The sequence below is a fragment of the Vipera ursinii genome, assembly GCF_947247035.1.
Source record: "Vipera ursinii genome assembly, chromosome: 2".
NCBI classification, from domain to species: domain Eukaryota; kingdom Metazoa; phylum Chordata; class Lepidosauria; order Squamata; family Viperidae; genus Vipera; species Vipera ursinii.
In genome coordinates this window covers 255,341,235-255,355,887 of record NC_139513.1, presented here as the reverse complement: position 1 = coordinate 255,355,887, position 14,653 = coordinate 255,341,235, and the positions used below count along the sequence as shown (strand labels likewise).

The 14,653-nt window shown below is 34.9% G+C and overlaps 1 protein-coding gene across 1 annotated transcript in view; it reads left to right on the top strand.

Moving 5' to 3' along the window:
* Positions 1 to 14,653, top strand: part of ADGRV1 (adhesion G protein-coupled receptor V1) — a gene marked incomplete at its 5' end in the record, with an annotated part of 249,459 nt that overhangs the window by 30,614 nt on the left and 204,192 nt on the right. The window contains 9 exons of the mRNA XM_083351665.1: positions 2,150 to 2,367; positions 2,999 to 3,736; positions 6,919 to 7,292; positions 8,276 to 8,452; positions 9,409 to 9,589; positions 11,180 to 11,382; positions 11,748 to 11,877; positions 13,218 to 13,292; positions 14,345 to 14,484. Of these exons, the coding sequence (XP_083207791.1) occupies positions 2,150 to 2,367; positions 2,999 to 3,736; positions 6,919 to 7,292; positions 8,276 to 8,452; positions 9,409 to 9,589; positions 11,180 to 11,382; positions 11,748 to 11,877; positions 13,218 to 13,292; positions 14,345 to 14,484 (2,236 nt within the window). The remainder of the gene's footprint in view (positions 1 to 2,149; positions 2,368 to 2,998; positions 3,737 to 6,918; positions 7,293 to 8,275; positions 8,453 to 9,408; positions 9,590 to 11,179; positions 11,383 to 11,747; positions 11,878 to 13,217; positions 13,293 to 14,344; positions 14,485 to 14,653) is intronic.

The following is a 14,653-nucleotide window of genomic DNA, read 5'->3' as shown; positions in this document are numbered from 1 at the left end:
AATCCATAAAGTATTAAGCAATGATTGTGCTTGTCGATCAGAAGGTCGGCAGTTTGGCGGGTTGAATCCCGAGTGCCACGTAACAGAGTGAGCGCCTGTTACTCATCCCAGCTTCTGCCAACCTAGCAGTTCGAAAGCACTTAAAAATGCAAGTAGAAAAATAGGGACCACTACGGTGGGAAGGTAACAGCGTTCTGTGCGCCTTTGGCATCTAGTCATGCTGGCCACATGACCACGGAGATGTCCTCAGACAAGCGCTGGCTCTTCGGCTTTGAAACGGAGATGAGCACCGGCCCCTAGAGTCGGAAATGACTAGCACACATGTGCGGGGGAACCTTTACCTTTACCTTTACTAATGATTGTGCAGTGAAAGATAGCAGAGTGAGAAATATTTTATTGTTAAAAACACAAAACTTTATTATAAAATCAATATAAGAAATAAATAATCAATAATAAGAAATTATTATTATAAAGAAATCTGAAGAGAAAATATTATCTAGATCACGGGTGTCAAAGTTGCCATATCACATGACATGTGGCGACATATCACAACTTCTTTTGCATTGCCGGAGCTGAGGTGGGTGTGGCCTCTGTATGATGCAACCAGCCCATGGGCCGGCAGTTTGACACCCCTGATCTAGATGATCTATCTTAACATACTGAATGGAAACACTGACCAACATACACATTGCTTTGTAAGCTTGATTTTAAAAAGTTTTTTTTTATGTTAAGAGATATTTTTATCTTTATTTTCATTATAAATATGTTAATATGAATGTGAAATCAGTCTGGCATGTAAGAAAGTTTCCACAGTTTCAAATGTTAAATATGTTATTCTGGCTCAGATGATCACTTTTGTTTCAGTTCAATTAAGTCAGCAGGAGGGGTATAGTTTTTAATCAGTGGATTCACAGATGAAACAAATAAGTTAATGAAACTCACTGAAAGAGAATCTTCGTTGTGTTACCTAAAAGTGGGGCTGCTGTTATTGCTTTCTCCCATTTCTTTTAACATGATTTATAGTAAACAAAATAATAATCCTGATGATAGGAAAGAATCTAAAATATATTTTAGGGCAATGTCTTATGGAATGGAAAAATGCTGCTTTTATACACAATCAGAGTTTAGATGGAATACAGGAAAAGTTGAAGAATTAAAATGAATTCCACTCAGTGTTTTTATGGTTAAATCAGTGTTAAATCACATTAATTCAATGCTAAATCAATATTGTTAAATATTAAATTGTTAAATCACTTGGCAACGTTAAGATGCTTCGACTTCAATTCCCAGAATTGTCCAGCTAGCTTTAGTTGAAGTCCAGACATATTAAAATTGCCAAGTTTGAGAAACACTGAGTTAGATTATGTCCAAGAGTATCTGTAGGGTTGCTGGGACAAAGAAACAATCTTTCTTTGAAGCAAAAGTTCTTTGAACTGAAACATCTTTCTTGATTTTATGTGTATTCTATTATTTATGATTAATAACACATACTACTTTACCAGGTGATTGTAAAAAACAAACAGAATCTTTATAGTTAGGAAGATCCCATTAGATGATGTTGTACAAAGTCCTGTTGTAAAACATGATCCTTTACAATCCACTTAAATATCCAAGAGATAAGATTTTGAAAACAATCAGCTGCTAATGTAAAGATTTAAATTATTTCAGTATATCCCAAAAAGATTTCAAAATAATTATTTCAAAATAGTCTCTATATTGCTCACATTTTATATCATAGTCCCATGTAGCATTACTTGGGGAAGGATACCAGAACCCATCTGGCTATTTTCATGCCCAAGTACTGTGTGTTTAAGGCAACAATGATACTATGCCATGTTGGTAATGGTAAGGAGTCTTTTGCTTTAGGAAACAAAAAAGAAAACTCTTCATGGTCATAGACTGCCTTTTGGGCACACCTAAAGTAGCTCTTTGGATCACAGCCAGGGTTTTTAATGTCCTTGTGAAAACTCAAAGGAGATAAATGTATATTCCCAATTTGCACTCCATTGAATAGGTCCTTTAACACTGGGAATATTACATATGTTCATAGTATTCTTTATTGCCCTCTTAAATACATATTTTAGATGGATCATGTAGAGAATTGAAAAAATGTAAGTCTGAAAATAGTTTTGTTTTTTCTACCATACAGGATCCTGAGGCAAAGAGGCTACTTTGGCAATGTTTCTTTAACCTGGCAACTATTTGACAATAATTCTGCTTTAGATCCTGGACAAGAATTCTATGAAGTGTCTGGAACTGTATGGTTTACAGAGGGTGAAAAGTCACAGCCTATAACTCTTCATGCTATTCCTGATAAAATTCCAGAATTCAATGAATTTTATACTTTAAAACTTGTGAATGCTTCAGGTACTTTTGCATATTTGGTGATCTATTTAATGTGCCACTTCCTGCCATGATTGTATGTGGTTTAAAAACATAAAAACATGATAAACACGTATTACATAAGAAAAGATACATCCTGAGCCTCAGAACATACTTTCTGGTGTGGCTGCTTTAGTTTTATTTCCAGCCTTCATCTTGAAGACCCATTTGGATTGGCTTTTGATATGTTGCAGAAAAGTAGCCTCAGTGGACATGGTTTTATAAGTGGGAGGTCAAACTGACAAAGCCTTTTTCTGGATTTATGTCTCTCTCTTGACTTTGCACAGGATAGGGTTCTTAGTCTTCCTTTTTGGCTAGCATTGAGTGGTTGGGCATAATGTGTAAGGGTCATACAGTCCCAATGTTAACGAGGACTGGAACCAGGAAAAGTTTCATATGTAATAACTCCCCATTCAATCATATTTTTCACTGGGTGGTCTTGGACCAGCTAGTTGGCCTTTCAGACTTGCCTCTCAAGATACTGTAAAGGTCACAATGGGAAAAAAGAAGGAGCATACATCAGTAGACTGAGCATCCTCTTAAATAAGTAGATAAATAAATAAGCTGATAACATTGTGTGCATGAGTTATAAAAAAAATTCTTGGCTTTCTTTTAGGTGGGATTCCTGGTGGCCAGTTATCAGAAAGCAAACTTTCTGTGACTGTGATGATCCCAATTAATGATGATCCCTACGGAGTGTTTATCTTAGATCCGCAGAGCCAAGACAGAGAAGTAGCAGAAGATATTCAGTCTGAGGATGACACGTCGTGTTTTACCACTTTTACAGTATGGAGGCACCAGGGAACGTTTGGAACTGTCAGGATTGGCTGGGAAATATTATCTAGCACCTTTAGAGAAGGATTGCCTCTAATGACTGACTTCTTATTGCTTGGAAAGTTTACAGATTCAGTGAAGTCAAAGCCTCACATGCGACGGCATCACACTGGAACAGATGCTTTATATTTTAGTGGTGAAGAAGATGCATATGGGATAATTGAGCCAGAGCTCCATGTTAGTAAAAACAGAATACTTAGTGTCTTCACATTTTCAGCATGGGTACTTCCTAGTGCCAACAACGATGGATTTATAATAACAAAGGACAATAGTAATGGACTAATATATTATGGAGTAAAAATAGGCACAAATGAATCCCATCTTTCTTTAGGATTCTATTACATGCCATTGCAGTCTAATATGACTTATATAGCTAAGATCACAATTATGAAATACTTGGAGGAAAATATTTGGATTCACCTTCTGATTATGCTCAATAATGGCACTCTTGAGTTTTTCATTGACGGCAAACCTGTGCCTGGGGGCATTAAGAGTCTCAAAGGAAAAACAATTGCTGATGGTAAGCAATGTTTTAATTATTATTATTGGTTTGTTGCATAGTTGGACAGATGTTTAAACTGGACTGGCATTTTTCATCCACCTGTTGAGTCCTTCCCAAGAACTTGCCAGATGCTGTTATTAAATATTAATTAAATATTAAATAATATTAAGATGTAAACTATTCTAAGTGAAGCTGCCTTTTGCAATTGATAGATGGTGATTTCCTTAATGCCAATAGTGAAATCCAGATGTTTTGTATTTGGTCCCATGACATTGATTACTATTTGTGCTATCTCTGTTTTATTTCGCCACACTGGTGCTACTTCTGTTATTCTCTGTGTTCTCTGTACACAACAATATAAAATGATAACTGCTAATTCTTAGTTGGATTTGGCCTTCATACTCATCAGGTTCTTCCACCAAACTTAATATATTATAATCTCTCAGCATAGTATATGTGGATCCAAGCAGTGTGGCTTTTTGGACACTTTAAACTGCCATCCAAGATTTTTTTAGTATGGCACTCCATGTGCTGATAACAGTGTGACTACCATGGTCAGCTTATGCCATAATCTTTCAATTTTGATTTTTAGATCTTGATACTTTGTGATCACCAATTCTTTGTCTTCTATTCTACTATCTCCTGGTATTGCCACATCAGTTATCTACACTTTCTTCTTTTAAATCACAGTGATATCTGGTGTCCTTATGAGGCTAAACTCAGATTATATTTAGAAATGCCACAATATTTTAACCCATTCCTTTTTTATTAACTTTTCAACAACATACTGTATTCCCACCAATTTTTCATTACTGGTACATGATCATTTTTATAGATGTTCCAATAAATCAGTTTCTTGCACAAGCTGAATATATGATCTACTGTTTTTTCTGCCTCTTTGCACTGTCTTCACTTTCAATCAATTCAATTCTGGCCTTGATTACATTAGTTCAAATAGCAAAAACAATATCATTTAGACTTATATACCACTCCACAGTGCTTTACAGTGCTCGCAAAATGATTTACAGAGTCAGCATATTACCCCAAACACTCATTTTACTGATCTTGGAAGAATGGAAGGCTGAGTCAGGATCGAAGGACAGTGTAACCAGACTTAGCCTGCAATATTGCATTCTAACCACTATGCCACCACAGCTCAGCCAAATCAAGCATTAGGTTGCTTTTTAAAAATTCCAGATTTTACCTTTATCACATTCCCCTCAATCTTTTGTAGAAATTGACCATTTGGTGATTTTCCTTGTCAACATTCTATGTTTTAATTCATTATCTGGATATTCCCTTTTTGTTTTCTGTATGTTCAGTAATTATTTAATTATTAATTAATTAATTCTTTAATAATTCAGCTATCATTATCATTATTATTGGTTGGCTGCACTGTCAGTCAGATGTTTAGATTGGAAATGGCATTTTTATCCATTTTGCTTTCCAAGGGACAGGTAGATTTTTTTTGATGGTGTTAAGGGTATCATTGCAGGATATAAGCTGCTCCTGTGAGGTGTTTTTGTTCTTGTAATTGAAATTTGGGATGATCAAACTCCATTGAGAAGTGAAATTGCTAAAGGAATTACATATTTTTCTTTCATTATATAAGAAATTCATCCCCATTTATTTAAAGTTCCATAAATAAATGTATGGTTTTTATTATACAGCTCTGGAACAAATAATCTCTGTGGGATAAGTATTTACTTTTTAAAAATGGATTGCAGAGTTATATTGGCTAATGTTGGGGTAATTCATTCAAATTTCCAGTTTCAAATAGCTAGCTTTGCTTTCTAGCCAATCTATTTTTTATATATTTTTAATTTAAAGTTATATTATAATTAACATATGGTATTACTGATCTTCTGTTTATAAGCCATTGTGCTTCTACAGCATTGTGCATCCACAGTAGCTTTAAAAGATATTGTAAAGCAGTAGGATGGGAAAAGATTTTACAGCTTTTTGTTATTACTGGAAATGTGGTATGTATACCTTACAAGCTTTGTCAAAATGTCTCAGTATAGATGGAATTTAAATCAGTTTGGAAAATGGCATGAGGACAGGCAGAAGTAGATTCAATAGTAAGAAGCATGGATATGTGCTAGCTAGTAGCAGCTCCTGTATTTAACAGCAACTGTCATAAAATACCACTGTAGGTGATCTGTCTGACAAATAGGGATGCTGCCTATACCTAAACCTTTTAGTGATCCAAAAGGATACAATGGCAAATAGGAGCCATCACAACCCTGATGCAAAATATTCTATCCACAACAAACTCTTTAAAAGCATCAAAGACAGCTTCTGAGAGCAAATTCAAAATTGAAGGAGTTTGTATTAAACCCCTAACATTTTCTGGTGAAATATGAATGTGCAGATGCCATAGATGGAAAATTAAATTGCACTTATTGAGTGCATCTCATAATACATCCCTATCAGTAGGAAAGCATACATCCAGACTGTCTCAATCCACTAAAAATGGATTATAAACTTCTCAGCTTTTCATTCTACATCAGAAGCTCAGCATCAAACAACTTATCTCTCCTGAGGCAGAACAGCAACCAATTGCTGCACCACTAATTTATCTCCAGTTTTCTATGCCCAACACTCCAGCACACCACCTCTCATATAGGTGGTGAAACCTGGCTGATGAAGCAGTACTTTGTAGCTGTAGTTCAGCAGGATAGAAATAAAAGCTACAGAAAAGTTTCAGTAGGTCCTCAAGCTGGAGAAGAACAGCCTTTATAAGCTAACTCTTGAATCCTGTTTATTGCTTCTTTGAAGCCTTTTAAGATTTAACAGAAACCAGACTTTTACATGGTAATAAACTTTACAAATCACAAACATGTACACTACTTCTCTTCATTCAACCTACAGATTTCTGTTTTTGCTTTTGAGTAAATCAGATTTGTTATGCCTAGTTCTGATGTGATGAAATAATGGCTAGATAAAACAAATGAAAGCAAAACATTTTATTATTCCATGAAGTCTGAGCCAGAAGAATCTGCTTTAACTACACTGGACTTTATTACGTAAAGATTAATACTTGCATTAATTTTAGCTACACTGAAGTCAGTTTTCCTGTTTTAGATTATGAAATTCAAAATGAGCGATTATGTACAGTACTAACCAAAATTTAATTTTATAAAACTTAAAGTTGGAGCCTTAAAAACAATCTTTATTTGTGGGTCTGTTTTCCCTAGGACAAGGAATAATGAAAGTTGGTGCTGGCATAAATGGTGGCAGCAGGTATAAAGGATTGATGCAAGATGTGAGATTTTATGAATGTAAATTAACAAAGGAAGAGATCAGTGAACTTCACACTACGCCAGCAAGGTCTGATTTGTACCCCATCTCTGGATACTTAGAATATCGACAAGGAGAGAGGAACAAATCATTCATTGTTTCTGTCAAAGACGACAAAGAAGAGGAAGGAGAAGAGCTGTTCATTCTAAAGCTTATTTCAGTTTACGGAGGAGCACGAATTTCACAAGACAATGCAACTGCAACATTAAGAATCCAGAAAAGTGATAATGCCAATGGATTATTTGGTTTCACAGGAGCATGTATTCCAGAGGTACAAAAACCCTATTAATGTAATCCATGCAAATCCTCAATTCAAGCCTATAACCAGTATACAAACTATATACAGGTAGTGTTCATTTAGTAATTGCCTCTTTTAGGGCTGTTTCATCACAACAGTGATGAAAAAGTAACTTTGCAGCAAAATTGTGCATTTATGACCTTCACAGATCAATAAAGGAAAGCTGAAGTAAAATTATAAACACAGTTGTGGCTTCTCTTAGTGATGCTTTGCTTAATGACTGAGTTGCCGGTCTCAGCTGTGTTGCTAAACTAGAACTACTCATTTTCTTTTCGACCTCTACTTTTCCAAAGCAATACGGAGATAATGATACTGACCTTGTAATCTTCATAGCAAATTGCTATCAAAGGCAGTCCTAATGTCACTTAATCTTGTTAGTCTTCATACTAGCAACACATAATCCTGGGGAATTATTGGAATTGGTTTAGCAGTAATCTGGGGAACTGTTAACTGGAAGTAGGTTTATAAGCAGATAATTATATAGCAAATAACATCATGGGTAGTGGCAAAGGAATGATAGATTATTACGACAGAGATTTAAAATGGGCAAACAATACGTATAAGGCTTTTCTCTACTGAGGAAAAATGATTATTATGCACACACTGATTTTAAAAACAGATGTCTCCTTTTCTTATTTTCCTCCAATTGTTTTCTTTTTATTTCATATATTTTATATGGTAATCTTGCTAAAGAGAAATGTCTCCCTGTTAATCATTGCTAAAGTGCTTTGGGAGCCTTTAGAGTTGATGAAAGGGGTAAAATAATTATTGAACAAATGAATATGTGTGTGCAATGGGATTTTTTCCCCCAAAATATGAATTTATGCACTTAAAAGCTGAATATTGTTTTTATTGTAACATATCAACGTGACTTCATATTTTCATTTCCACCCAAACCTCAACATTTTCAAATTTATATTTATCATAGTGTTTATTGCAATTCTTATTGTTTATAGGTCTCTAATGAAGGTTCTACTGTATCTTGTGTAGTGGAACGCACCAGAGGGGCCTTGGATTCTGTTTTTGTGTATTACACTATCTCTCAGATTGATTCTTATGGCATTAATTATACTGTTACTGACTTTGCTAACAGTAGTGGGATTATAAAATTCCTTCCTTTCCAGAGATCAGAGGTAAATCAGACATAGCCCTTCAAGTTAATAATATTATTGTTATGCATTGCTGCTTTGAAATTTGGCTAATATTTTGCTAATCTATAGTCAATTTTGTTGGGAATAATTTTGTTGTATGGGAATATATATTTTTTGTTACTACCGATGTATTTTCAGGGATGCAAACTAACTTCAGTATTTGTAGCATTATATTTATGGCTTTAACTGAATGTTCATTGTACTAGTTAAGGTATACCTAATTTGTAGTTATTTTTTATTTACACTTAAACAAATGTTGAATAACAATTAGAGTGGAAATGCTATAAAATCTTTTCAAAGAGCAGGAAGTATTAGGTAGCCTCTGTAAGACTTTCATCATATTAGCACTAAACTAAAAATGAAATGATTGTGATATTTAGGGATGAATTCTTTGATATCTGTATCTTTTATAATTCTAAACTTTCATCTAAAAGTAGCTTGCCTGATAACCATTTTAATGTTCTTTTACTAATATACAAATATCCTTAATTTTTCTCAAGACTTTCAAAATCATAGAGCTTTTAACTATATTTTTGCATCCTTTATTTTTTCCTATTCATATTTTTGAATATTTTAATGTTGTATTTAATAGTTTTGCCCTATGTTATTCATTTCTAGATTTCTCTTTTATCAGCTTTTTAAATAATGCTTTACTTGCAGTAGTTTTTAATTAATTTAGATAGAATAACATAATGGTTGATTGACCAAAAGTGTTTACATGAGCTCTCGACTCCATTAGAAAAACTTGTCAGGTTAATATATCTTTAAAATTGGTTGTAATATATTCTTCTCAGATTGAAATGAGAGTTTCACGTTTTCAACAATGTTTATGTAAATTTTTTCACACTTTTGGATTTGCCTTTTTAAATGCAATGACAATATTTTTATTTAATTTGGTTTTCTGACTGCATCTTTATCCTGTCATTTCCTGTTCCCAGGTTTTGAATTTGCATGTGCTTGATGATGATATACCTGAACTGAAAGAATATTTCCAGGTGACATTAGTATCTGCTATTACTGGAGATGGAAAAACAGGTTCAACCCCAACCAGTGGAGCTAGTATAGATCCAGAGAAGGAAACTACTTACATCACCGTCAAAGCTAGTGATCATCCGTATGGTAATAATTATAGGAATTCTGTTCACACTTTAAAATTCATACTTAATTTGTACAGATTACTACATAGTTATTCACATACAGCATTCAAGATGTAGACAGTTAGTATGTGCTACAAATAGTTTGCTGCTCTGCAATGTAATAGCAATAGTACTTAGACTTTTATACTACTTCACAGCCCTCTCTAAGCAGTTTACAGAGTCAGCATATTGCCCCCAACAATCTGAGTCCTCATTTTACCAACCTCGGAAGGATGGAAGACTAGGTCAACCTTGAGCCAGTGAGAATCGAACTGCTGGCAGCCAGCAGAATTAGCCTGCAATACTGCATTCTAAGTACTGCGCTACCACAGCTCATGCTACATATGTGTGTTAATATAAGAGTTTTGAATTATTTAGTATTCTTCATCCAGTGCTGTATGTTACTAAACATAAAATGCCTGCCTACTGTAACTCTCACAGCATTTCAGACAGAAGACTAAAAATATTTAACATGGGAACCTTGCAAAGTTACAGCCATTGTTCTACTAGATGTGCATCCTACTGTACTTAATAAAACATGCATAATATTGTAGCAAAATCATTAATTTTTCCTAAACTATGATAATTTTAAATAATCTATTATGTTTAGTTTTATATATTGTTAAGTTCCATCAAAATCAGTGACAGGATGTAAGACTTTTTAAAAGCTGAACAAATATATCAGGAATCATTCTTTGCTGATTAAAATGCATTGTCTCCCCACCGCATCCCCAAAACAAATGTGTCTCAGACACAGATTTAAGAGGATAAAGGGGGCAAGAGGCTGCAGCTTTATTAATGGAATCTATAGGGAAGGAGATGTCCCTGAGATTGAAATGTCCGATTATTTAGAGCAGGGTTTCTCAACCTTAGCAACTTTAAGATGGATGGACTTCAACTCCCAGAATTCCCCAGCCAGCAAAACCAGTAACTCAGGCCTCTTCCATTTGTGTACTTGTAATCCAGGCCACATTAGTACTATCACTTGGCTAATGGGTTCAAATCACGATTCACATTATAGAATGAAGCACCACTGGAGGATGCATTGATGCAATTTCTATTAGTGTTGGAAATATCAGCTATATCCAAGAGCAGTCTGTAGATGACAAACATAAGTTGGATGTAACTTCCTGTGGTTGTCTCCTGCGGCATCTATACAGTATATCATTTATTATTGTTTTTCTGTTTGAATAGTTGTTTTTTTATCAATAGATAGATAGATATAGATTTAATTAATCGCTATAGATACTTAAATAATTCATACTATTCATCATCTAAGAATTAGCAGACATTCTACATAGTGCCTGCTTTTCCATGTTTTCTCTTTTCAAGAGAACTATTAACTTTTCATAATTAACCTATGCCAGTTGGAGAAAGCCAAGAACCTTTTTTGCTGGAATTAATTATCCAATTGCAAAATTGCATACCTTAACATATTTTCCCATATCTGTATGCAAATTCAGTGGAAACTGTAGCCCAATTTATGTATCAGAGACAAAAGTATTTTTATTAATAAATGTTTTGCCCGCATTTGAGGATAAATAATACAAGATATATCTTTTTCACTTGCCAGGTTTGTTGCAGTTCTCTGTTGGGCAGCCTCCTTCAGGTACTGATGAAACCATTCTTTCAGCCATGACAGCACCCCACATTACTATCAAGGAAGAAATAGGACAAATCAGCTTGCTTGTTGTTCGAGCACAAGGCCTTCTTGGGACAATTGTGGCACAATACAGAACAGTTGCACTAACAGCATTCAGCCCTCAAGATTATCAGGTATGTGATAATACCTGATATAGGCCAGTTAGCTTCAATGAGTTTATCATTGAAATAGTATGTCCAATGTATACTTGTCAGTGTTTCAGAGTAAAGGGAATAGTTGGGATTGCTGCTAGGATACTCCTGTCACTGCTACCTATGGGATTCTTGTCGTAGCTTCTGCATTCCATGGCTGAATTGGTAATAGAGTTCCCTAGGCTGTTGGTGCCTGGTCATTTTAATTTGGCACCCTATGATGCTGAGTCCAAGTTGGCTCAGATGTTTGTGGCCTCTATGGCAACTATGGACCTGTCCCAAGTAAATGACAGCTTGACACATATAGTGGCCTCATGTGGATCTTTTAACAGCTTTTTTTCCTGCAGGGAATTACAGGGACCTTGGAATTTCTGCCAGGAGAAAGATACAAGCACATTCTTGTGAACATTACAGACAATTCTCTCCCTGAGCTAGAAAAGTCTTTCAAAGTAGAATTGCTGAATCCAGATGGGGCAGGTAAATGTTTATGGAATAATAATAATAATAATAATAATAATAATAACAATAACAACAACAACAACAACAACAACAACACATTCTGTCTCTTTGGGGATTGAAATTTAGTTACATTTAATTCATTCTGGTGAAACTCAAAAATAACTTGAATTTTCTTTTAGAAAAGCATTAGATGTTTAATTTTCTGTTGAAGATATTAGTTGCATTTCTTCACTGTTGTTAAACAAGATACTCCACATAAAGTAGGTACTATACAGTGTATACACAGGGACGCGGTGGCTCAGCGGGTTAGGATGCTGAGCTTGTCGATCAGAAGGTCGGCAGTTTGGCGGGTCGAATCCCAAGTGCCGCGTAACAGAGTGAGCGCCTGTTACTCATCCCAGCTTCTGCCAACCTAGCAGTTCGAAAGCACGTAAAAATGCAAGTAGAAAAATAGGAAACACTACGGTGGGAAGGTAACAACGTTCCATGCGCCTTTGGTGTCTAGTCATGCCGGCCACATGACCATGGAGACGTCCTCAGACAAGCGCTGGCTCTTCAGCTTTGAAATGGAGATGAGCACCGGCCCCTAGAGTCAGAAACGACTAGCACGCATGTGCGGTGGAACCTTTACCTTTTATACAGTGTATGTTGTCAGGTACCACGATAGTAGGGGCTCTGTTTTAGCCATCACTTTATCTGACACATGATTATCTGAAGCTTCTCAAAACATGAAATAATAAGTATTCAATAGCTTTATGGTAACTCCAGAACTGAAGCTAGTTCCTGTCGTTGATTACCTCTAATGCCATGGAAGTACAGGCACTTCTTTTGCTGCATGTACTTCTGGCTGATCTTTTTTAAAAAAATCGAATCTTGTTAAAAAGTCAGCTAAGGCACCCCCAGAAATTACTGGGCTATACAGACTAGACTTTAAATAATAATAATAATAATAATGAAAACAATGTAAAAGTCCTTTTGCCTTGTTGTGAAGAAAACTGCATGGAGTTAAGATCAATTTGAGGAAGTCTATTCTATTAGTAAATAAATCCTTATTTGTTTTAGTATTATTTTCATAACATATTAATTCAGAGAATTTTGATTTATAAATTCTCCCTTTTCCAATTTCTTTGCTTTTTCACTTACCAGGTATGTGTCATTCTTAGTTAAAGACAGTTGATCCAAGTAGCTAATGAAAAAAATATATAATCTTTGGCTTTTAGTAACTTAAGCTTTCAAAATTCTTTTAATTTTTTCAAGCTTATCTTCTTTGTTGACATTTGCCCCAGATACTTTGAAATGCTATCTATCATCTGCATTTTATATATGTATATGTACTGTGTATCTTTGTCTTTTTAAAGTTTCTGAATTCTTTAATGGTGGCAGTGGTAGTGGTGATGGTGATTTCTACTTCCTTCCTCCTGTCCATCCATATGGTAAGCAGTGATTTCTGGACTTTTCCCCTCTCTCAGAGCTATGGTTCACTGTTTTAAAACCGTGTTTTTCAAATTTGTCAACTTTACTGCTAAGCTTGTAAGCCGCCCTGAGTCTTCGGAGAAGGGCGGGATATAAATGGAATTTAAAAAATAAATAAATAAATAAATAAATAAATAAATAAATAAATAAATAAATAAATAAATAAATAAATAAATAAATAAATAAATAAATAAAAAAATAAATAAATAAATAAATAAATGATGTGTTGATTTCAACTCCCAGCATTCTGGCTATTTCAAAAGAAACTGCACAATAACGTACCATTACACCTTAATAAGAACTCAGCCTTTTCCCCTTCTTATTCAAAGTCAGCTGTTTAATTTCAAAGTATATTACCAGATTTATTTTCCCGAGGGCATAAGGAAAGCTCTCTGTGTTCGAAGGCACTTTTCAGATCCCCTTTGCCCCTGGCATGGTAAGAAAGCTCCCATGCCAGCCTCCCACATTTCTGTCATGATGATTTACATGCAAAATGGTTTTAAAGACTCCTCTGTTCCCTAATTCTTCTCCGGACCCAGAAAAGGCAGGGAAGCTTGCTGAATAAGTTAAACAATAATACTGAGTTGAAAAAAGAGGAGTCCTTTGAAATGCCTCAAGTTGGAGATATATTCCAATAATGGAATTTATTCCATTTAATATCTTCTAATCTATGGAAGAGGATTTTCAATGTTAGATGAATGCTGTAGGGAGGCAGTGTCAGAAAAGCTACTTTTTCTAAATAATGTTTGTCTACACCTGCCTGTGTGTTTAGGGTTGCAACTCAAACCTTTTGAGATACATTAAATAAAATCTGTTTCAGCTCAGTTACATTTATTTTGATACCGGATACTAAGCTTCGGGTATTATAAGTGAAGATGTGATCCAATTAATTGGTTAGTATTGATGCATTATATATATATATATATATATATATATATATATATATATATATATATATATATATATATATATATATATATATATATATATATATTATCCTTGATATCAGCAGGCAATCTGGGAATAGCATCTCATATCATAGTGACTATTGAAGCCTCTGACGATGCGCATGGGGTCTTTGAGTTCGGTGCTGAATCCCTCTCTCAAAGTGGAGTGGAGCCTGAAGATGGAAGAGGAAACATCACATTTGAGGTCTGCAGTCCCATATACTACTCTTGAGTTTGCATACTTTACTTGTTATAGAAATCCTCCATGGTTATATTTTTCCCCCCAAAATAGGGTTTCTTTTGCTGATAACTAGTTGTCATGATCTCTGTTTCCACCCTCTCTAATAGGCAGGGATACTTGAGTTTTACAACAG